Source organism: Cucurbita pepo, chromosome 5 (genome assembly GCF_057944985.1).
Source record: "Cucurbita pepo subsp. pepo isolate OVF chromosome 5, ASM5794498v1, whole genome shotgun sequence".
NCBI classification, from domain to species: domain Eukaryota; kingdom Viridiplantae; phylum Streptophyta; class Magnoliopsida; order Cucurbitales; family Cucurbitaceae; genus Cucurbita; species Cucurbita pepo.
In genome coordinates this window covers 4,089,774-4,112,932 of record NC_141802.1, presented here as the reverse complement: position 1 = coordinate 4,112,932, position 23,159 = coordinate 4,089,774, and the positions used below count along the sequence as shown (strand labels likewise).

Genomic DNA, 23,159 nt, shown 5'->3' with positions numbered 1-23,159 from the left:
ACATCAAGACAATTGGTAATAGTCCAAATCACTAACTATTAGGAGACTAACTATGTAGTCTTTGAACTACGACCAAAGTTTTGCAGTGGACAAAAAAGAGGAGGATCACGAGGGACAACCATCTTCATAAGTACTGAACTTTTTAGGTGAAATCAAAAAGATCGAATAGAAAGTCAAATTTATGTCTAAAGTGAATAATGTCATATTATTGTGAAGATACATAGAGACTCTTGGGTATCAGAGTAAACATAAATATTCTACTTCTAATAAAGTTCTATAAATATTCTACTTCTAGTAAAGTTCTAATAAAGTTGATGGATAGCACATTAGAATCAAACCTTTTAATACCATTGTTATGGAGATTGCTTTTAAATATATAACAATTTTTAGGGGCTTTAGTTGGTGTAACAGCCCAAGCCACCGCTAGTAGATATTGTTTGTTTTAACCTGTTACATATCACCGTCAGCCTTACGGTTTTAAAACGAGTCTGCTAGAGGGAGGTTTCCACACCCTTATAAGGAGTGCTTCGTCCCCCCACCCCCCCAAACCGATGTGAGATCTTACAATCCACCCCTTTGGGGGCCCAGCATCCTTGCTGACACACTGCCCGATGTCTGGCTCTAATACTGTTTGTAATGGTTCAAGCTTACTGCTAGTAGATATTGTCCACTTTGGCCCGTCACGTATCGTCGTCAGTCTCACGGTTTTAAAACGCGTCTACTAGAGAGAGGAAGAAATGTTTGTTCCCCTCTCCAAACGATAAGGGATCTCACAGTTGGTCATCCGAACTGCTTCCCTCTCGACGATGAAGCTTATCCCCCATCGTTTCACTGACCTTGACCCCATGTTAATTAACCATGCACTCGTTAGTTAGAGCTTTTAATTATGTTACTTAAGGGTTTATCTTTTGCCTTTAATTGATTTTTCTTTCCAAGGCTATTTAAAAGCCTCAAGAGTTCTACTTTTGGCTCAAGAACAAGTTCTCTCTGCTCAACCAATAGGGTAAAGTTTATCAATTGACTAAGGATAGGGAAAGAATTGATGTAACAACTCAAGCCACCACTAGTAGATATTGTCCCTTTAGTCCGTTACGTATCACCGTCAGTCTCACAGTTTTAAAACGTATCTACTAAGGAGAGGAAAGAATGTTTCATTCCTCTCTCCAACCAATATGGGATCTCACAGTTGGTGAGCTGCTTCCCTCTTGACAATGAAGCTTATCCTCCATCATCTCACTGGCCGACCTTGACACCATGTTAATGAACCATACACGTTCGTTAAATCTTTTAGTTAGGTTATTTTAGGGTTTGTCTTTTGCCTTTAATTGATTTTTCTTTCCAAGGCTATTTAAAAGCCACAAAAATTCTACTTTCACTAACAAGTTCTCACTACTAAAAAAGTTTCAGTTGACTAAGGATAGGGAAAGAAAAAAGAATTGACACACAACGTGACCTTTAATTGTGATTTGTTAGATACGTTCCTTTGGTAAAAGATCAATAAGTGTGCAATCAAACCGGGTTCAAAAAACGAACCATTTTTTTCGGGGAGAACCAAAAGGCTAGACCCTTGTTTTTACTCTCGTTCCAAAGGAGGAAGGCATGAACATGAAGATTATTTTTACTTTTGGACTTGGTAACCAAATCATTTTCATCATGGTCTACTCAAATAGAGAGTGCTAAGAAAATAGCAATGGTTCAAAACCCATCATTATCCAACAAAAGATGGCTTGCTTTTTGGCTGCTCCAAATAAAACCATCATTGTGCTTGAGGGTCCTTTGGCTTAGTTGAGAGATTTTGTAAAGAAATGGGCAAACTGACTGACCACCACTTTGTCCACCAAACCCCCCATTTCATTTCTCATATACCAAAACTATTACCTTATTACAAATACCCCCTCTTCTATTCTTTTCTTTTTCTAAAGGCCCCCCTTTGATGGGTCACTTTGTAAATTTCCACTTCTTTTTTTTTTTTTCTCCTTTTTTGCCCTTCCTATTCCAATAAAGATCTTCCATGTAGAAACCTTTTTCAAAGATATAGTTTGAGGCAAATCAAGCCACTTTCACTGATAAACAATCAAATATACAGTGACAGCATAATCTGATACGGGGGGGGGGGGGGGGGGGGGGGGGGGGGGGGGGGGGAGAGAGAGAGAATGGAAAAATGTGAGTTGGAGCACTCAAATCAAATCCAATTTTTTCCTCTTTTTTTTTCGTCTTTTTTCCCCTTGAAGAAGATCAAAAGTAAAAGGGGGAGCTTCTATTTTGTTCCAACAGTTATATGTCCTTTCAATTCTCAGTGAAATGCTCTAATGGTGCACTCAATGCATGGTGGGAACACTACCTTAAGCACTGAAATCACATCAGATTTGAAGACTTGTACATTTTTATGTTTCCCATGACGATTTTCTTACGCGTTTTCATGAACAAATGTACTTCTGTTGGTAGCAATGTATAGTTCTTGCTAATAGGATCTCCTGAAAACAAATCTTAATGTCCATCATAAGATCAGAAGAGACTCAAATGAACCCTGTTTAGTACAGTGGAGTTGAACATATCATGAACATTATGAGCTAAAGATACCTTTCACACATTAGTAAAGTCAAATATAACAAATGGAGTTAGTAGATCAGTAGACTAGTTAGGCCTCAGTGGAAACAAGGCTACAGTCATGACTTCTTTATAGGTAGTACTTTTATATGAATGTGTATATATATTTGGCTCTACTGTATAGAATGATATTGAATTCTTCCATATATGGTCTCACAATAATATGATCTCACAGTCGCTAGATCTTTACTAGAACAATTAGGGTTTGGTAAGTCATTAGAAATTTATGAACAATTAGGGGAAAGTTTGTACCTTCGTTTTGTTCATCACCACTACTGTTAGATCTCCCACCATCGCTGCTATTGTAAAAAACCATCGCCATCGACGCCTCAAAGGTCCCTAGAATAGTTTTGCATCACCACCCAAAAGATAGTATTTGCCAAACTATTCTAGGGACCTTTGAGTTATGTCCCTAGAATTGTTTCTATGGTATAGAATGTTATGAGTTATCCCATATTTGGTCTCACAATAACATAAATTACTACTAAACTAGATGATTTTGAGTACGAAATGCTCTGGTCTAGGCAAAAGTACCCTCAAACAATTCTTAATAGATCATAATATCGACATGGACTCTAACAACATTGAATAAATCCTCAAAAAAGCGAAAAAACTACTAATATAATATAAATCTAAAGGAACCGCAAACAAAGGCAACAGAAATTTTTAGGGTAAGTGAACTCAAGAAATTAAAAAATATTCAGAATGATATAGCCTGAACTTTGCCAGACAAAATATATCCATCCAACATTTGTCTTGAAGAATAAAAAATAAATAAATGGTTGCAAGCTTATCGTCTGAACTTTTTCTCAAAACCCTAATTCTTGGTCACTATAAGACAGGGAACATTTGGTGGAAAAGTAAGAGATGGAGGACACATCAAGGTCCATCTATGAAGCAACTAACATGATGGTGGAGTTGTCACACACAATGTCATGCAGATCAAAACCAGTACAGATGTGTTTCCCTCTAAAGAGAAAAATGCCATCAAACTGATTGACCCAACAAAGTTGGATGTTAGCTTGGCTTTCAAATTACTGACAAATTAGGACAAAAACAGTTGAATTCCTTTCATTATCCACTAAAGGATTGCTCTTAATTTTTTATGCTTTCCTTTCTCATCAAAGGTTGGTGGGGTCTGCCTACGGGAAAATTTACAAATATGCATATTTGATTATGTAACAAATGGGGGGCAGAGACAATCCAATTTTGATACTGTTTTTTGCACAAAGGGCCAAAGTAGATTGTTATCACATCAAAAGTATGTTCCCTTAGCTTAGTTTCAACTTAAATAATGCGTCATGTTGGTCGAAAATGGAGTATATCTTACAAAAGTATGCTCAAAATGTTGGGACTATTATTCTTCAGCAGCCAACAACACTAAGTTCAACAGAAGCAAATGGGTCCCCTAACTCTCTCATTTTTTGTGCCATTTTCTCAGGCTCTCATTTTTAGGGGACCACGACTGAATAAACCCATCAAGGAGCTTCCCTGTGAACACACATAGTCAACCTAATAATCAATCTTCACTCAACAAATAAAAAATAATACTTACTTTGTATTCTCGTCACGTATTTTAAATGTGATTAACACAACTATGTAATTTTCCAATTACTTACTCTTATGGCACTATCACTTGAGTTGGGATCTATAGGTGATTTGACATTCAAATTTATACTGTCAGCATTAAAAGGAAGAATCTGCTACTTCCGAGTCCATTATGAGAGATCTAGTACCTACTTTACTGAGTTGAACGACATTTTAGGACTGGAAAATCTTAAACTTCCAACCTTTGAGTCGAAGGTATATGCCTAACCAGTTCAACAATGTTTACATTGTCTAGTACTTTATTGCAATACAAATCATCGCATGACTAGCTTCCACGGATTAAAAGTTCCAGCTCTAGAATTTAATTTGAACTGTAGAGTTACATGAGTTCCCTAGGGCCACGGCAAGAGCGTATGTTATTTTGGAGTTTTACCTATAACTATCACTCCAAAATTATGGCTTCCTTCCATTTGATGATTTTCATAATGGGTAGCAGTCTCAAGCTCAGCCCTAAATGAGGACAAGTAAAATGATGTGTTGTAGTCCAAAAGTTGGTAATTTTAGCAACCTACAAGATAAGGCCATAATCCTGATCTCTACGTTTTTCATTGCTGTCAAATAGAAAAGTTTGCAAAATCAAACAGCTCGAAGAAACAGGTAAAAGAGCTGCTCTAAATACATGCCTGGATTAATTGCCAGTTTTCCATGTCTTCTAGCACACCATCCCGTCACTGTTAATATATGCAGAGGAAAAGTCATGTTTTAGAATGACAAGAACTTGTTCTTGTTGTGCTCTCAAGCAATGGTTTTTGTTTTAACTTTTAGGATGAATGTATCAAGAAACTTGTCCAACATTATTTGACCAACTTGTATGATATGGATATATGATGCAATCTAGTCCTAGAACTATTTCACCAACTGAATAACCTCCTTCCAGCCAAAGTCTCACCCACCCTTCTAAGATGTCCGTAAATGAAAGCAGTCCATGTAAAGACTACAAGCACATCATGTGATTCAGCTACAAGGTTCGGTAGGTGACAGTTCACCCATGAAACTACCCTGCCAAAAACAGTACTTTATTCTCATATGAAATGTGGAAAAAGTTCATTTTGAACATCTACATCTCAATCAAAAGGAATATGGAAATTAGTATTGAATAACAAAAATGGAAAATATTATTGATTTCTGATGTAGTTGTTTAATTGTCAAATTTTACATGGAAAAGCTAATTATTCGGCAGAGCTAAATTAACTAAATAAATCAAAATTGAAATATAAGCAAGCATGGGCCAAGACAGGGCAAGGGATGGAAGGGCCGACCTCCATCTAGTGGAGTCTGGGCCAGTGTATAGATTATGAGATTGTCCCCTTAAGTGATGACTGTAGGTTTCTTCCTCCCAGTGAACTCCTCCAGCTTGGACAAAGACAATGCCAAATCTACAACATAACGAAAAAGAAGAAAATAATTAAAAAAATAATTGAAGAAGGTTATTGTTATACAAAGGCATTCAACGAACCTATTAATGGTTTCAGAGATGTCTGGGCATCCACATCATGTTTAGAAATGTCCGGTTCAAACTGCTCAATGTATATTCTTACAGTTGCTCCAGCTGAACCTGTTCCCTATAAAACATGAAACTTAAAAAGGTTATTGTTGAAGGAATGACTTTGATTTGAGGAATATTTGTGTAATCCCATTAAATAAAAAAGGGAAGTAGTTGATCTTCTGTATTTCTTGTTATCTAGTATCTAAGAATTTATTTAGATTTACTATCACTTAGTATCTAGGGATTCAGCTAGCTTTTCTGTATTATAAAAGGTGCAAGAGTTATTTTAGTTTACAACTTTTATAAGATTTATCAATAATGAATCACAATGTCCTATGATAAGAAAGAAGAGGAAAAAGAAGGATGAACATACAGATAAACGATATATTATCCTTGATCCATCTGAAAAAACAAAACGAACACCTTGTTTTGATGCTACACTTCCATCAACCTGAACATGCTCAACATTGAATTAAGTAAGTTCAGCAAGGGGTAAATTTAAGGCTGTGAAAGCAAGAGTTGAGACTAGAAAATACAGTAAATTTTTATATTACAGAGACTTACGGGATCAGTATATGAAAAGTCATCCGCAAATTGGAGGATATAACTCCCTGCAAAAGTATTAGCAAAAACATTCATAGCAATAGGAAAATGACAAACGACACCTTGCAAGATACTTGAAATATACTAAGGTTTAATAAGTTTTGGACTCTTGACTTTCAAAGTTGCGTCCATTAAATCTGGGGTGAAAATGAGTGTCAAATTAAGACATTCTAGGTAAATAGCAAGTTATTGGAAAGATTTATTTATGTTTGTAATCTTTGATCCCTAGAGTTGAGAGGCTGCTTAGATTAGTTTCCATTTTTAGCCTTCATTTTTCTCGAATGTACCACGATGTACTTATTTCCAAAAAAGCTGTCACAAAATGCCTAAACTTGTCCAAAATCTACCAAATATGTAATCCTTAAATACAACCAATGTACCACATTGGTCATATCTTTGAAGTCTAAGGATTTAGTAGAAACTTTTTAAAGTGTAAACACTACATAGATATGACCCTAAAGGTTTCAGGACTGGAATAGTAATTTAACCACAAACTTACCATATTTGTCACCAGACTTGCTCTTACTGATGACTTCTCTAAGGTGATGTAGCATCTTATTAGCGCCTTCAGACTCACATTCCTGAACAAACATTTTCAAATATGAAGGAATGAAACAGCGAAACCTTTAGGGTCATATCAATCTTACCTCATAGTCATATCTTAAAAAAATGTTCCTTCCATAAATAGCCCAATGTTCCCTCACAACATCTGACACTGAGATCAACTTCTCCCCAACTTTCTTGTCTTTGTTTCGGAATGCAATTATAGAAAGCCAAGCCAGCACAGCCCTATCATGAGAAAGACTCAAATCATTTCATATTGTAATAGTTAGCATGGCTATAAAACGTTACCATCTTGCTAGAAAGTTTACTATTTTGAAGTCCCACTAACAAATGGTATGAACACGAGCAAAACCACAAAGTATAAAAGAAACGAACTAAATGGTGGTTTTTTTCCGAAGGGGTAAAATGCTCTGCTAGAGGACATATTAATAATTGAACAAATCCACTACTAAAGTAATCAAGGGTTCTGATCATTTATGTTAGTAAATAATATATCCAGGCCAGAAAAACATAGAATCTATTCATTTAGGATCCCCTCCACGAAAAAGAGAACCAGACACACTTAACTATGCCTAAAAGTGAATATAGACTCTTACCATATGCCATCCTTCTCACGGATATGGTCAGAACCAGTTCCAAAACTTTCCTCCCCACATATTGACAATTTCCCAGCATCCATAAGGTTACCAAAGAATTTCCAGCCAGTAGGAACCTCAAAAAACGGAAGATTGAGCTTTTCAGCTACACGATCAAGTGCACCACTTGTTGGCATAGAACGAGCCAGCCCCTATAAATGAGGAAGTTTATTTTACCTTTTTCACTTCCTTTTAAATAAACTCAAAACAGTCCACAAATTCAAAGAGTTCATTTTGCAGAAACCTTTGAAAAGATCATCCACAACTAAAGCTATTGAGAAATGAAGCATGTGAATTCCATACCTTGGGACCATTCTTGAAATATGGAATTGCTTCCTGTGCATTAGCTGCAATAATTGCAACAGAATCTGAAGGAGTAACAAAAAAACTCTTACCCAATATCATGTTTCTATCACCATCTCCTGCAAAAGGATGGAAAAAGAAATTTAATCATCTGTTATTACATTTGCAGGCTAAGCATCCATTACTGCATTGACTAGCATGGGAAGAATCTGCGAGAGATACCATCATAAAATATTATTTGAATTTTACGAATGAGGGTAAACAATAATTGGACAATTACAAAACGAAGTTAGAAAATGTCTCCACATACAGATGTTTTGTTTAGGCGACTGGTGCAAGGATGTTGGCAAAGAATTGATTGAAGATTAAGCATGGGTTCACAAATGGATGCCTTAGGCTAATTTGATATTATGAAGAGATAAACTAGGGGCTTAAAATTAGTACTGCACATCCATCCAGGAAAAAAAAAATAATAATAAATAAATAAATAAACTAGTCCAACACATAAAATTGGTAACAAAATCCTTATACAATGATCCACAGCCTCTTTAGTACTAAAATTCAAATTCTCCACTCTAGTAATCCCGAAGACTACTTTAATACCACCCTAGGAAAGTTTCTAAAGGAGAAGGATATTGTTCACTTAAGTGGCACTAATACTCCTCAACAAAATGGCATTGCTCAGAGAAAAATCGACACCAACTAGAACTTTGTAGAACTCTAATTCTTCTAACTACTTTCAGAGAAAAGCTCTTCTCACACTCACCTACCTCTAAGTAGAATGCTTGATCGCCATGAAATGCTTATAAAAACTTCTAGAAAGCTTGATCACTAGGAAGTGCTTAAAACAAATAATGCTCGAGATTTCTTCAACCCTATCCTCATACAAACCTTCAACCTCGTCAAGTTTCACACCAAAATTCTTGTACCAACACACCCCAACAAAATGGCATGGCTAAACGAAAAAATTGCCACCTTCTTGAAGTAGCTTGATCACTAACTTTCACTTTGCATGTTCCAAAACCTTGGGTAAAGAAGTTTTTGTTGCCTCTTATCTCAAGAACTACATGTCATCTTGTGCCTCCACCACTACTAAATATGTACTGCTTTTGTTGATATTTATCCTGAATACCACAGTAAACTCTGATGAGATCCATGGTCTTTCTAGGGTACTTAAGAAATGAAAGTGGAAGGATACAAATGATATTATCCTCTAACTCATTAAATGCTTTCAAACCATGAATGCAACCTTTCAAAATATAGGTCCAGTATTAGATGAAATACCATCGCTAGCAGCACCAAAATCAGGTCCATCTTCACTGAACAAAATGTTGACCAAATCCTTCGCATACCTATTGAACATTACAAATATTTAGTATTTCTCCAAGCCAATAGCAAACTATACAGCCGGGAATCTTTAAAAACTTACGTAAGGTTAGGATCTGGATGTCCATGCCCAAAATCTTCTAGAGGCACTCCATTCAAAATTGAATCCTATGGGAGGATTGCAAACATTTGAGTATTTTTGTATGAACTTCGCATCTTTTTCTCAATGAAAGTTTGTTTTAGTCTATTATATATATTTCATTTTTCTGTTTTAATTAAAAAAAAACATATTTGATAACTATTTCAACTTTTTAATTGGAAGAATAAATAAAAAATAAAAAACATGTTTAATAATGTTTTATGTTTTCTGATTTTCCAAAATAAGGCAACCAAAAATTCTTAATTAATGATTTGTTATCAACTATACAATAATTATCAAATTATAATCTTGCTATTTAATAATAAAAATAATATATTGTCTTTTACATTTAAAAGGTATAGCTTTCAAAAGTTTAATCATTATATTGATATTTATAAATTACAAGAAAGAGAGAGAGAGAGAGATAAGAGAAAGAAAAGGTACGTTAGATAAGGGAAATAAAAGTTAAAAGAGGAAGAAATGAGTTGGAATGAAAAAAGTTAACAGAGATTTGTTAAATAGAGAAAACAAGTTAGAAAAATCTGTCAAGAGTAATGTAACTATCTGTGAGGAGTACTTTGAATCAAAACTTTAACTTTAATTTGACTATCAAACATTTTTAAAAAAATGAAAAACCAACAAGAAAAAGGAGAAACTTATTTTGAAATTGTTAGCAATGGTATACCTTAACTACTAGAATCTCAAATATATTTTTTTTATTTTTCATCTGGCTAAAATAGATGTTGGTACGTAGCATCATACCAAACGGGCTCCTAACTTGTCCACAAAAATTGGTTTTGCATAAGCACCAGTTACTGCATGCATGGCATCAAATACAAACCTGACAAAATTGAAATAACAAATATGTTAATCAAACATTACGAAGAGAAAAACAATGCATAAAAATGAGAAACCATGGCATACATATCCAGACACAAACAATAGAATAGAAAGAGAAAAATAGCACATTGGTATGCCTGAAGTAGCAAACATAAGGCTATATATCAACTTTCTACCACTAAAGCGATGAGCTGATAATTTATGATCAATACTAACGATATGAACCATGATTTGACATCCGTAAAGCATACACTAAAAGCTATAAGGCAAAGTTTGTGTGCTGAGTGTATTTTCATTCCTTTTCTCATTGCTCGTAGTTAAAAGAGCGTGCAAGTAGCCTCTGGGCACTCAAAAAATTTAAGAAAAATGAATGAAAAGACTACTATAAAGCTACTAGATATTTTCCCATAGTGGTGAAAGAAAAAACCAAGCAAAACCAACATTGGTTCCAGTTGGAACCGATTCGGTTTTCAAATAAGGAAAAGTGAATAAAATCAAATGGTTCAAGGTTTGTCAAGCTTGAAATGACAATAACCAAGCCTACCAAAAGTATTTATACTAAAAAGTGAAAACTACAATAAATAAAAAAACTATCAGTGCAATTGGCTCTAAAGTCTGGTAATGTCAATGTCACACATTCAAAACCTGTCAGCACCACTGACATTTTGTCAGCTCCAGGCCGAGCCCAGCGTTCTGTGGGGTAGAAAATTGTTTAATTTTGGAAAGATAACCAACACGCCACCAAAACTTATAGGCATTAAACTAAAAACTCTAACCTGAAATCTGAACGTGACAGCAGTTTTTTTATGAGTGGAAAATCAAATACATTCTGCAGAAGATCCATAACTTTCTGTTAATCCTCGTGAATAATCATATTTAATATTTAAAATTTTCATGCTTTCTTTTTCCTTTTCATTTTTGTGGTGTGTGCGAGGGTATCAGTCACCTCCATCAGCTCCAAATAGTCAGAAACAGGATGTACAACTTCAACACTGAAGTTCCCATACTTAATTTCTCCAAGGCGAGAGAGGTCAACATCAGGAATATCAGCAAATTTTATTTCAGATATCTGCAAAATACTTGCACAAATACAACCTCGTAAGATAGTAAAGGGGGTCGCCAATATAAGAGTTACACTGATGCTAAAGTTGAGTGATAAACATGAAATCAAATAGGAAAAGCCATGGGTTAAAATGCAATATTCATACTTGGAATCTAATGTATTCAGTAACATCACTTTGTTTTCCTCTTAAAAAGAAAAGAAGGCTTTATAAACGAGAAGATAGGGACACATACAAGTCCTAGTCAAGTAATTTATTGACCATCAAAGAAAAAAAGGCATGCGGTCAGAAGTTAATATCAATAATAAAGGAGTTTCAAAATGATCCTTGTTTATGGCATATGCCAATTGATTTAACTCGTTTTCACCATCATTGTTGGACCCAGCACTATTCTTCTCCTTTTGTCTTCTCAAATCAATATAATGAGTTTTTTTTTTTTAAATAATTAGGTCAAACATATTTGGTTCTCATACTTCCACTGAAGTAATGACTAAAACCCTGTCTAAAACATATTTGGTTCTCATACTTCCACTGAAGTAATGACTAAAACCCTGTCTAAAACATATTTGGTTCTCATACTTCCACTGAAGTAATGACTAAAACCCTGTCTAAAACATATTTGGTTCTCATACTTCCACTGAAGTAATGACTAAAACCCTGAACTTCCATGACAGTAATTTTTGTAACAATTCAAATACTATCATGAAAATTCTAATCAAGATGAAGTATTTATTTTTAATATTTAACGATTAAGTCCATGTACTTTAGACACAATTGATCTCCAAACGATTAACACTACATATAAAAAATAAATAAATAAAATCTCATTACACCTTAATGGGATTTTTCACAACAAGAGCTAAATCCTTACAAAATTGAAATATAGGAATTAAATCATTACATACTAAATTTTGTGAACTAAATCATTATAAATGTTAAACCATAGAGATTAAACTGCATACAAAAGTTTAGGGACTGAATAGTTTCTTTGAGGATGAAATATGTTTTTTACCCTAGAAATCAATTGTCTGCACCAGCAACTATGCAAGTGTCTTTCACACCTAATTGAGAAACTCTTCTCTTCCTTTCCAGCCTAATAAACCACAAAACTGCAAATTAACAAAACCCCTCCCTCTGAAAGGAGATCAGGTCCAACATGTCCTCCTCCAACATTTCACGAATATCCAACCCCACCAAAAGAAAATGGTAAAACTTATCCCAACCAAAAACACCTCCACACTCTAGTGGAAAAAGGACAACCACAGTAAATGAAGATCCTCAACTTTGCTCCAACGCAAAGCACACCAGTTCAGGCCAATGCCATGACAGGAGGCTTTTTGCAAGACGTCAAAAGTATTAATATTTCCCAAAGCAACCAACCAAAGAAAGTTCTTTGAGATTTTTATTTCCATTAGGAAGTGAAGAAAGTAAGAGATGTAAACAAAGCTGAAAGAGGAGACCAAACAAACAAATTGGGAGCTTACTAGAGAAGGACCTAAATGGCTCAAGGAGAACTTTAATCTAAACAACAAGAGGATAAAAAGTGTACAAGACATTGAATGCAATAAGCATATAACAGGATAATTGATCAATTAGAAAGCAGACAAGAAACTTGACCAAAAAAATCTAAATAAATGAACCAATCACGAAGGCAGAAACATGTACTTACAGAAAGAGTGTTTCCATATATTTTGTCTGTAATTGATTCAGGTGCAGGCTGCCCACTGCTATAATTAAACTGAAAAGTCAATACAATTAAGTCAGATTACAATCTTACAACTACCTATAGTAATTTTCGTGGATAAGATAAGATCAAAATGATCCACTAACATCTTGATTTTTGCGTCCAAAAAAATAAGCTTCATTTAAAAGTTGCATTTTGACCAACAATTCAGTTTAACTAAAGGTATAGCACAGTACAACAATGAACAAGGAAAAATTTACCTTAATACCCCAGTCATATTCAGGCCCACCAGGATTGTGACTTGCACTCATTATAAATCCTCCATTGGCCTGTGAGAATTAAACACAGAATAATGCAGAAGGCAAAGACGAAAATTAAATGTCACGCCAAAATGCTTGATCATATCATAACCCTATAGAACAAACTTGCCTTCCTCCTTCGTATTACAGCAGAGACAGCTGGAGTGGACAAAATACCTTCCCTGTATCATATAAATTTCATTCTATTTCACACACATTCTATTATATATTTAACTTTTTGTAATGCCCAAATAGAAGTGTCATAGCCATCATTGCATTCATCTGACTACTGGTATTAGCTAAAAACAATAGTTTTCTGAATTTCAGGTTTACAAATAAAAATTCAAGAGAATCACAATCAAACACTGGCTCTCTCTCGGCAAAAATTATATTCCCCCTCACAAATTATAGTCTCAATGATCTCAAAGAAAATTGGTTACAAGGATGCTTACGAAAAGCAATACACACCGAGGCCCAAAGATAGATGTGAAACCTAACCAAGGACCACATCTCAACCCACAGATTCTCATTCCTCTAAGAAACTTCTCCACCATAGAACTATACCATTTAGGCTGAACCATGCTAAAGTCGAATGTCTCGAGAAAACGGCTCCACACTGAGTGAGCTCACAAGTCCACAGGAGATGATCAAGATCCTCTATTGCCCCCTACAAAGGATACAACATTGAAGGCCTATCAAGTGAGATGAACTCCTCTGAACTTGAGCCAAGGTATTAACCCTGCCATGAGGGACCTACCACATAATTTTACCTTCTTGGGAATTTTAAGGACAGTGTTTTCCCCTTTTCATCCTGTTAGCTCGGCTCATCCAAAATAAGTATCTTAAAAATTTGATAATCTCACCAAATCTCTCACCAAATCTCTGATTGTATTTTGTTTCTTTATATTTTAAATCAATAATAATAAGATGAATGAGACTTCAATTACTATGCTATATCTATAAGAGAACGTACAAATGTATTTGAATATCTTGAGTTGTCAAAGTGAAGATTAGTTTCGTATTATTTAATGAGCATCTTGTATTTCATAAAAATTGGGGGCAATATAAACCTTACGTGACGTGGATGGTTATCATAATAAATTTCCAACATATCATAAGATTCCCTTTCTTAAAAATTTGCACAATTCCGAACCAAATTTTGTGTGAGTTAATGTGGTGAATTCTTCGGAAATATGGATGGAAAGGAATCAAAGAATCTTCAAAGACAAGCAGCCTCCTTAGTCCGATCGTTTTGATTCCGCTCGATTGAAGGCATCTTCATGGTGTTATCTAACCAAGCCTTACTTATTTGATACTAATTTAAATTGGCATGCTTTTATATCTCCTCCATAACTTTCCTTTACGATATGTTGCTACCTTGTGGAGTTCGTATTTTTTAGCATTAGTCTCTTTTCATTTCTTCAATGGAAAGTCACATTTCTGGTTCAAAAAAATAAGGAACGTCATTTGAAGAACATTTGGTGGGACTCCTAAAACTTCAATCATGCTAATCCCTAGACTAGACTGTTTGAGTTGTGCCTCCACTAGAAGCCAAATGACTCATTGTTGAGATTTATATTCACGATTGAGCCATTGAAGAGGCTAGCTTAATTATTATTGTTAATAGCAGAAACCACATACTTGATTCTGGCCTTTTGGTCTTTGTACAGCCATCTGGATAGTTAAATGCCCAAAACAAGGTGAAATCCTTCTGATGGAGCTCAGTGTTGGGGGATTCAAACACCCGAGAGAAGGTGTTGGTCAAAGAACTCAAAGCCACAAGCATTCAACCTGACCCAACCAATGCTGCTAATGCAAGCAAAGAAATATAAGCTCACATGTTCCTCAAACACCCTTTTTCTGCCAATTTATGGTAGAATGTCCACTTGATGTCTCTGATCACATACTACCATGTCAGCCTTCCTTTACGGTATATGACTATGCTTACTAGGCACTTTCTTAAATCCAAAGCTAAAACCGTTTAGCTTAACAAAATACTTTGAGAAATTTGATTGCTACTGATTGGGGGAACTTCAATCCCTTTGGCTCTGTAATCTCAACCTCCACAAGATATTTATACACAGTTCTATAAATAATTTCTCAAAATCTATTTTGCAAAATAAATTGCTAAACAGCTCCATGGGGTTTGGTTAAGTAGGGTATCTTCCCTTAATTTTTTTTATTATCTTTTCATGAGTACTGAGTATTCTCTTTCTAAAAAACAAAAGTGAAAACAAGCATCCATGAGTTTAGCCATGATACGAGAAACAGAAAGCATGCACATTTAGTGAACCATATCAAAACATACTCAATACATGCATGTATAAAACAAGAGAATTTCTGGGTTAACTTTACAATACAGAACTCCAAAATACAAGAAAAGGTCATAGTATCTGGAAATTACTCAAAGGTAGATCTACTTACTTCCCGACCAATATTTTCCCAACACCGTTTCCTGCAGCAATTTTGATGATAATCTGCAATACATCTGCGAAAATTAATTGAGAAGTTCTAAGGAAACTAAACTACAATCAAGAAGAAACAGCTCCAGAAGAGACCTGCGCAGCTTCTTTATTAAAATAGCGACCATCGCCTCCTAAAACCAACAGCCCATTTTTGTAATCCTCTAGTGGCAAAGAATTGAACAATGCCTGCAGAAGCAAAATGCTCAAGTAGCACAAACTTCAATCTCATGATGAGATATCATAGATTAACATTGCCTGCAGAATGCAAACATTCAAACCTGGATCCAATTTGCAAGGTAATTTTCCTGCTTAAATATTTTCACCTAAAAGACATGTAAATTAACAAAGTGAGTTGTGAGTGAAGGCACAATGCCACAAAAATCCCAAGAATATGATAAAGGGCAGGGATAATTCAATAAGCACTACATCAATACATCGAAGACTAAATTCTAAAAACAAGAACAGCAATGGTTCATTAAACCGCTCGTTGGCCATTTTCCCGCCATTGAACAACCACGGCAGATGGTACAAGTTCATCCACATTATCACTCCATTAACGAACTCGCTTCAAATTAGAAACTTCCAATGCTCATACAGAACTCGTTATATGGAATTTTACCATCCTCTCCTTCGGCTTCTTTAATTTTTTTTTAACAATGAGTCACTAATCACTCGAAATTCACGCGCTAATATCCTTTGAAATAGTAGAACAATCTAAGGTAATTATAAACAGAAAAGATAACAAATGAATGACACCTTCTTCCGGAGACCACTGGTTCCAGTTTTCTGGCCTTCAATCGGCTTGGTCGGAATGAAATCAATCTGGAAAGCCAACATACACATCATGTAATCAACATCAACAGCAATGCAAACCAAAACACAAACACACAAAATCCATGAATCAAAATAAAATTCTCATCCAGTAACCGCAAATCACAATGATAACAAGTAAAAACAAAAAAAAAAAAAACAAAAACGTGCAATAAGCGCTCATTGAGAAAGAGAACAAATAAGAGAGAGACACAGAGAGTGATCAAACAGGATAGTTACCTTGACACCTGAAGGCTCCGCAACAATTGCAGAAGAAGAAGAGGAGGAGGAAGAAGACGAAGATGCCTTGACAGCAATAGAGTGAGAGGCAACTCGAGGAGATGAAACGAAAGCTGTAGAAGGAGGAATTGCTTGAGAAGAAGCTCCATTGGAAGAAAATGGGAATGAAGATCGTCTTGTTAGCGGGGAAGAGAGGAGATTGTGGGGGCCGAGGAAGGGGGAAGCCATTGACGACGATGATTATGAACGTTGGAAGCGATCAATCCACTGTGTCTGTAACAGAGATCAGGAAAAGAATATATATATAGTTGGGACTTCGCGCCTGCCACGTATGCACTCTACTTCTCAATACACGTACATACAATTGCCAGTTCGCCGACCGTAAATAGAAAATTAAATAATAATAATAATAATAATAATAGTTACATTAATACTAATTTTTCATGGTATAGATTCCCTTGGAACTCGGGCAAAACTGTTTCGAGGCTGAAAATATATATTTTATTAAAATTTAAATTGCGCTAAATTAATAAATATATATATATTTTATTATATTTTTTTTTATTAATTTAGTCTTTAATTTTTTAAAAAATATATTTTAATCTTTGGTTTCCTTATAAAATATTACTAAATATGGTAAGTTTTACATTTTCAATAAATATTCAAATTTCCATTTAAAATTAAATAAATAAACAAAGCTGGGCTTCATTTTTATTATTGTTTATTTTAAAATATATATATAGACACTAATTTTTTTTTATAAAGAATTTTTTACATTAATTTTTGTAATGAAATCCCTAAATTAAGAAATTTATTTATGTGTAAGGGCATTCGTTTATTGAATATTGATTTGGTTATAAGTATTTTGTTTCTAATTTCTTCATTTAAAAAAATTTAATTTATTAATTACTTAAAATATATATTTTAAATTTTAGGAATCTTTTAGATTCCAAAAATTATGAATTAGTTTAAAAATTATAATATTCCATAATTTAATTTGTACGAGTCAAATTGAAAAGAAACATAAGCACTCTGAGGGATGGTCACAAAATTCGATAACCTAAAAAATCCAATCAACTCAACATGGACCGTTTGAATTGAATTACGAACTTATTTAAGCTGGCTTGCGTTCAAATAACTGGATTGAATTTAACCCACTCGAATTTATTATTACTTTAAAAATATATATGATTTCTACAGTACATTTATAACATATATTTATTTAATTTTATAATAATTATTTATTATTTATTCTTTTATCACCCTTCTTAAAAATAATTTAAAACTATTTCAAAGACAAATTTTCAAAACATATATTTAAAATAATTTTTAAAGTTAATTAAAAATAATAATAAAAAAATAGAAGAAAATTAAAATATTTATAGTAATAGGACTTAATTTTAATGTTGTTTCCAAATATGAAAACCAAATTTACCATTTAACAATAAGTAAGTAAAGATAAAAGAAGCAACACAAAGAAAGGCGGTGTAAAAAAACAAGAAGGTAAAAAAAGTCAATGAAGAAGAATCCCGCGGTAAAATTTTGTCTGTGGGTGCCCACTTTTTCAGCCATCATCACGTTGTACCCTTCTTTAACCATTTTCACATCTTCTTCTCCCATTCCTTCTCCTCTAATCGAACCAAACCAAACCAAACCAAACCAAACTCCCTCTCTGTTCCTTCTTCTGCAATTCTTCTTCCACTCTTCCCTTCATTCAATCTCTCTGTAACTCCCAACAATGGCCAATTCTCTCTCCCCTGGTATGTTTTCGATTTGATCCGATTTGGGTTCTTTTTTTTTTTAGTTCATTTCTCGATTCCCTCTTCTGGGTTCAGCTCAAACACTGTTCTTTATGATCTTTCATTGCATTTTCTTCTCGACTTGATCTGGGTCTGTTTTGTTTTTCGTTTTTGTTTTGGAATCATGTTTTGAATCTTTCTCGGAGTCTATTGTGAACTGTTTTTTTGTTTTTTGTTTTGCTTGTCATTGGATTTCTCGACATTTTGTTGTTATGCTTGTTTGATTCTTAATGGGTTTTCATTGTTTCTTTTAGCTTTGCTGAGATTTGAGATTCGTTTGTTGTTGATTATCCCATGATTCTCATTCTTTTGATTCTATTTGTCTCTAATTCAATGTGGTTGCGTGAAGAAGAAGATAATTGAAGAGTTTCTGATTAGTGTAGAGATTTTGATTCAGTTTCAGGGAGTTTGCTTTGAGTGTAAATTCAAAATTGCTCTGGCTATTAATGTTCTAACGTAAGTTCTTTTTATAGATCATATATTGATTTGTGACTTGAAACCAAAGAATTTGAAGAAAATATGAGATGTTTGGTGAGATTTCATATCGGTTGGAGAGGAGAATGAAAATCCTTATAAGGGTGTGGAAACCTCTCCCCATACGTGTTTTTAAAAACTTGAGGGGAAACCCGAAAGGGAAAGCTCAAGAGGACAATATCGGCTAGCGGCGGGCTGTAACATGGTATTAAAGCCAGACATCGAGCGGTGTGCCAGTGAGGATGCTGGGCCCCCAAGGGGGTGGATTATGAGTTCCCATATTGGTTGGAGAGGAGAACGAAACATTCCGCATGTTTTAAAAACCTTGGGGGAAGCCTAAAAGGGAAAGCCCAAGGAGGACAATATTTGCTAGCGGTGGGTTGTAACATGGTATTAGAGCCAGACATCGAGTAGTGTGCCAGCAAGGACGCTGGCCCCCAAGGGAGGTGGATTGTGAGATCCCACATCGGTTGGAGAGGAGAACGAAACATTCCTTATAAGGGTGTGGAAACCTCTCCCTAACAAACGTGTTTTAAAAACTTTAAGGGGAAGCTTAAAAGGAAAAGCCCAAAAAGGACTATAGGAAGCTTGAAAGGGAAAGCCCAAAGAGGACAATATCGGCTAGTGGTGGGTTGTAACATGGTATTAGAGCCAGACACCGAGTGGTGTGCCATTGAGGACGTTGGGTCCCCAAAGAGGGTGGATTGTGAAAACCTCTCCCTAGCAGATGCGTTTTAAAAACCTTGAGGGGAAGCTCGAAAGCAGAAACCCAAAAAGGACAATATCTGTTAGCGGTGAGCTTGGATTGTTCAATGCTCCAAATTTTGAAATGTTGTTCTGAGTGTTGATTTCAAGGAGATTGGCTTTTACAGGTATCATTAAGGATCTTTCCAAAGGATTTGAAGGGAAATGTGAAGCTAAAGACTCCCTTGTGGTTTGCTTTGGGGAAGTTTTGATAGATTTTGTGCCAACAGTGGGTGGAGTTTCACTTGCTGAAGCTCCTGCTTTCAAGAAAGCCCCTGGTGGTGCTCCTGCTAATGTGGCTGTTGGCATGTCAAGGCTTGGTGGCTCCTCAGCTTTCATTGGCAAGGTCCAATTTCACACACTTAAACTCTTTACATTCAATCAAACTGTTGAATCCTCGAACGTTTTTGATAGTTCGAATGCGGTTGCCTCCATTTTTCGTTATGTTATAGGTAGGTGATGATGAGTTTGGATATATGTTGGTAGACGTTTTGAAACAAAACAATGTGGATTGTTCTGGAGTGCGGTTTGACCCGAAAGCAAGAACAGCTCTAGCATTCGTCACGCTTCGAGCAGATGGCGAACGCGAATTTCTTTTCTTTCGCCATCCAAGTGCTGATATGCTTCTCACTGAATGTGAACTCGAGGTTAAAGTTATTGAGCAGGCAAGTCTCGTGTTCTTCTCTAGAGCTCGTGTTCCGTTCACTACACTTTTTTGCTGATATTTCTTGCAAATTTGAAATCGTTTTGATTCAGGCGAAGATCTTCCATTATGGATCAATTAGTTTGATTGATGAACCAAGCAAGTCAGCTCATCTAGCTGCACTGAAACTTGCAAGAAAATCTGGCTGCCTTCTCTCTTATGATCCCAACTTGAGATTGGCTTTGTGGCCTTCACCGGAGGCGGCTCGGGATGGCATCATGAGCATCTGGGATCAAGCTGACGTTGTTAAGGTATAATGTCTGATTATGAAGCGTTTTGGTGTCTGCTTATGTGAGATCCCACATCGGTTGGAGAATCGAACGAAGCATTCCTTATAAGGGTGTGGAAACCTCTCCCTAGTAACCGCGTCTTAAAATCGTGAGGCTGACGACAATATGTAACGGGCCAAAGTGGACAATATCAATCTCACATTGATTGGAGAGGGAAACGAAGTACCCTTTATAAGGGTGTGGAAACCTCTCCCTAACAGACGCGTTTTAGAACTGTGAGGCTGACAGTGATACGTAACGGGCCAAAGTGGACAATATCAATCTCACATTGGTTGGAGAGGGGAACAAAGTACCCTTCACAAGGGTATGGAAACCTCTTCCTAACAGACGCATTTTAAAACCATGAGGCTAATGGCAATACGTAGTGGGCCAAAGCTGACAATATCGATCTCATATTGGTTGGAGAGGGGAACAAAGTACCCTTTATAAGGGTGTGGAAACCTCTCCCGAACAAACAGTTTTAAAATCGTGAGGCTGACGGCGATACGTAACGGGCCAAAGTGGACAATATCAATCCCGCATTGGTTGGAGAGGGGAACAAAGTACCCTTTATAAGAGTGTGGAAACCTCTCCCTAATAAACGCGTTTTAAAACCGTGAAGCTAAGGGCGATACATAACGGGCCAAAGCGGATAATATCTGTTAGCGGTGGGCGTATAGCATTCTTTTCATTCTCTGATAAAATTTATGCAGATAAGTGAGGATGAAATTACTTTCTTGACTGGTGGAGACGATCCCTATGATGATAACGTAGTGTTGAAAAAGCTTTTTCGTCCGAATTTCAAGCTTTTAATTGTGACCGAAGGGCCGCACGGCTGCAGATATTATACTCAAGTAAGCGTTTTAGGAATTCGTTAGATCTTTCCCTTTCCTGTGGTCTCGTACTTTGACCATAGATCGTTTAAGTTCGAACTCGGAACTTCCTATGTAGTCATTCTTTCTCATATGACAATGTCCTATACAGAAATTTCGAGGCAGGGTTGCTGGTATCAAATCCAACTCGATCGACACAACCGGTGCAGGCGATGCATTCGTGAGCGGGATATTGTTCGGCTTAGCTTCTGATTTGAGCATCTTTCAGGTTCCATTTGTTCTCGCCTAATGCATCAAAATAATGATGTCTTTTACTCCTACATACTGGTTCATCATATTCACATAAAAGAGTTACCTTCTGGCAGGACGAGCAACGGCTCCGAGACGCTCTACGCTTCGCAAATGCCTGCGGTGCCCTCACCGTGACGGAGAGAGGAGCCATCCCCGCTCTACCAACGAAAGAAGCTGTCGAAAACTTGTTATCCAAAGCCACCACTGTATGATAACAACCCTTTTCTTGGTGTGTTTGCTTTGTTTCAATTAGGCCAATGTAATTTGAGTTTCCTTTCATGGTTGGTTGAATTAGCTTTGACCTCATTTTAAATTGTTTGCAACAGCACCATGTCTTCTAATAAATGCTATATCCTTCTTTTGTTAACTGTTTGAGCTGTAAGTGTTATAAATGTAACATCCCGAGATTTTAAACTATGAACATGTAACATCCCGAGACTACTGCTAGTAGATATTGTCTGCTTTGGTCTGTTACGTATTGTCATCAGCTTCATGGTTTTAAAACGCGTCTACTAGGGAGAAGTTTCCACACAATTATAAGGAATGTTTCGTTCTCCTCTCCAATTGATCTAGGATCTCACAATCCCCCTTGGGGGACCAACGTATTCATTGGGCACACCACCCAGTGTTTGGCTCTTATACCATTTGTGACAATTTGATGCCACCGTTAGTAGATATTATTCGCTTTGACCCATTACGTATTGTCGTCAGTCTCATGGTTTTAAAACGCGCATGCTAGGGAGAGGTTTTCACATCCTTATAAGGAATGTTTAGTTCTCCTCTCCAACCGATGTGGGATCTCACAATCCACCCTCCTTGGGGGCCAGTGTCTTCGCTGACACACTGGCATAAGGAATGTTTAGTTCTCCTCTCCAACCGATGTGGGATCTCACAATCCACCCTCCTTGGGGGCCAGTGTCTTCGTTGACACACTGCCATGTGTCTGACTCTAATATCATTTGTAACAGCTCGAGACCACCACTAGTAGATATCGTTCACTTTGACCCGTTACGTATCACCATCAGTGATAAGATAAGGAATCACTACAAGGGGAGTAAGATTCGGATTACCTTGTTGATCGAATATCTCAAGGCAAGAACATTATTTGATATTCGAATCACTCCACAAGTGAAATCGATCATGTCTAGTTTGAATGATTCTTGTTGATCAAATATCTCAAGGCAAGAACACTTGATTGATGTCTCTTGGTTCATATAAGTCAGCCTCATGGTTTTAAAATGCATATGTTAGGGAGAGATTTCCACACCCTTATAAGAAATGTTTCGTTCTCTTTTCCAATCGATGTGGGATCTCACAATCCACCCCTGGGTGGCCCAGTGTTCTCGTTGGCACACCGCCTGGTGTCTGGCTCTAAT

The 23,159-nt window shown here is 36.1% G+C and overlaps 2 protein-coding genes across 5 annotated transcripts; one reads left to right on the top strand and one right to left on the bottom strand.

The window, feature by feature from the left end:
* Positions 1 to 4,925: 4,925 nt before the first annotated feature.
* On the bottom strand, positions 4,926 to 16,953 carry LOC111795557 (phosphoglucomutase, chloroplastic). 4 transcript variants are annotated; one of them, XM_023678059.2, is made up of 22 exons: positions 16,671 to 16,953; positions 16,377 to 16,442; positions 15,899 to 15,943; positions 15,714 to 15,806; positions 15,580 to 15,632; positions 13,286 to 13,337; positions 13,117 to 13,185; positions 12,842 to 12,910; positions 11,058 to 11,180; positions 10,888 to 10,940; positions 10,034 to 10,112; positions 9,236 to 9,300; positions 9,091 to 9,158; positions 7,807 to 7,925; positions 7,465 to 7,655; positions 6,952 to 7,093; positions 6,804 to 6,885; positions 6,266 to 6,312; positions 6,075 to 6,152; positions 5,672 to 5,777; positions 5,475 to 5,591; positions 4,926 to 5,214 (listed from the first exon to the last, which is right to left on the bottom strand). In XM_023678059.2, the coding sequence occupies exons 1-21, from the start codon at positions 16,896 to 16,898 to the stop codon at positions 5,524 to 5,526; spliced, it is 1,896 nt and encodes a 631-aa protein (XP_023533827.2). In that variant the 5' UTR covers positions 16,899 to 16,953; the 3' UTR covers positions 4,926 to 5,214; positions 5,475 to 5,523. The 4 variants fall into 4 exon arrangements, with proteins under 4 accessions (XP_023533827.2, XP_023533828.2, XP_023533826.2 ...); XM_023678060.2 differs by having other exon boundaries at positions 4,926 to 5,209; XM_023678058.2 differs by lacking the exon at positions 4,926 to 5,214 and having other exon boundaries at positions 5,308 to 5,591.
* A 1,320-nt stretch (positions 16,954 to 18,273) lies between these two features.
* On the top strand, positions 18,274 to 22,150 carry LOC111794565 (putative fructokinase-7). The gene is made up of 7 exons (XM_023676602.2): positions 18,274 to 18,430; positions 19,816 to 20,033; positions 20,140 to 20,352; positions 20,444 to 20,641; positions 21,373 to 21,513; positions 21,644 to 21,760; positions 21,858 to 22,150. Exons 1-7 carry the CDS (start codon positions 18,409 to 18,411, stop codon positions 21,993 to 21,995), a joined length of 1,047 nt encoding a protein of 348 aa, XP_023532370.2. The 5' UTR covers positions 18,274 to 18,408; the 3' UTR covers positions 21,996 to 22,150.
* The last annotated feature ends 1,009 nt before the right edge of the window (positions 22,151 to 23,159 follow it).

Coding starts and splice junctions, on each gene's coding strand:
- LOC111795557 (XM_023678059.2), bottom strand. CDS start 16,898: ATGGCTTCCCCCTTCCTCGGCCCCCACAATCTCCTCTCTTCCCCGCTA. Junction 10,113..10,887: donor CTGTCACGTTCAGATTTCAG/GTTAGAGTTTTT, acceptor CAATTTTGTCAG/GTTTGTATTTGATGCCATGC. Junction 7,926..9,090: donor TTTTGGTGCTGCTAGCGATG/GTATTTCATCTA, acceptor ATCCTTTTGCAG/GAGATGGTGATAGAAACATG.
- LOC111794565 (XM_023676602.2), top strand. CDS start 18,409: ATGGCCAATTCTCTCTCCCCTG. Junction 20,353..20,443: donor AGGTTAAAGTTATTGAGCAG/GCAAGTCTCGTG, acceptor GTTTTGATTCAG/GCGAAGATCTTCCATTATGG. Junction 20,642..21,372: donor ATCAAGCTGACGTTGTTAAG/GTATAATGTCTG, acceptor AAATTTATGCAG/ATAAGTGAGGATGAAATTAC.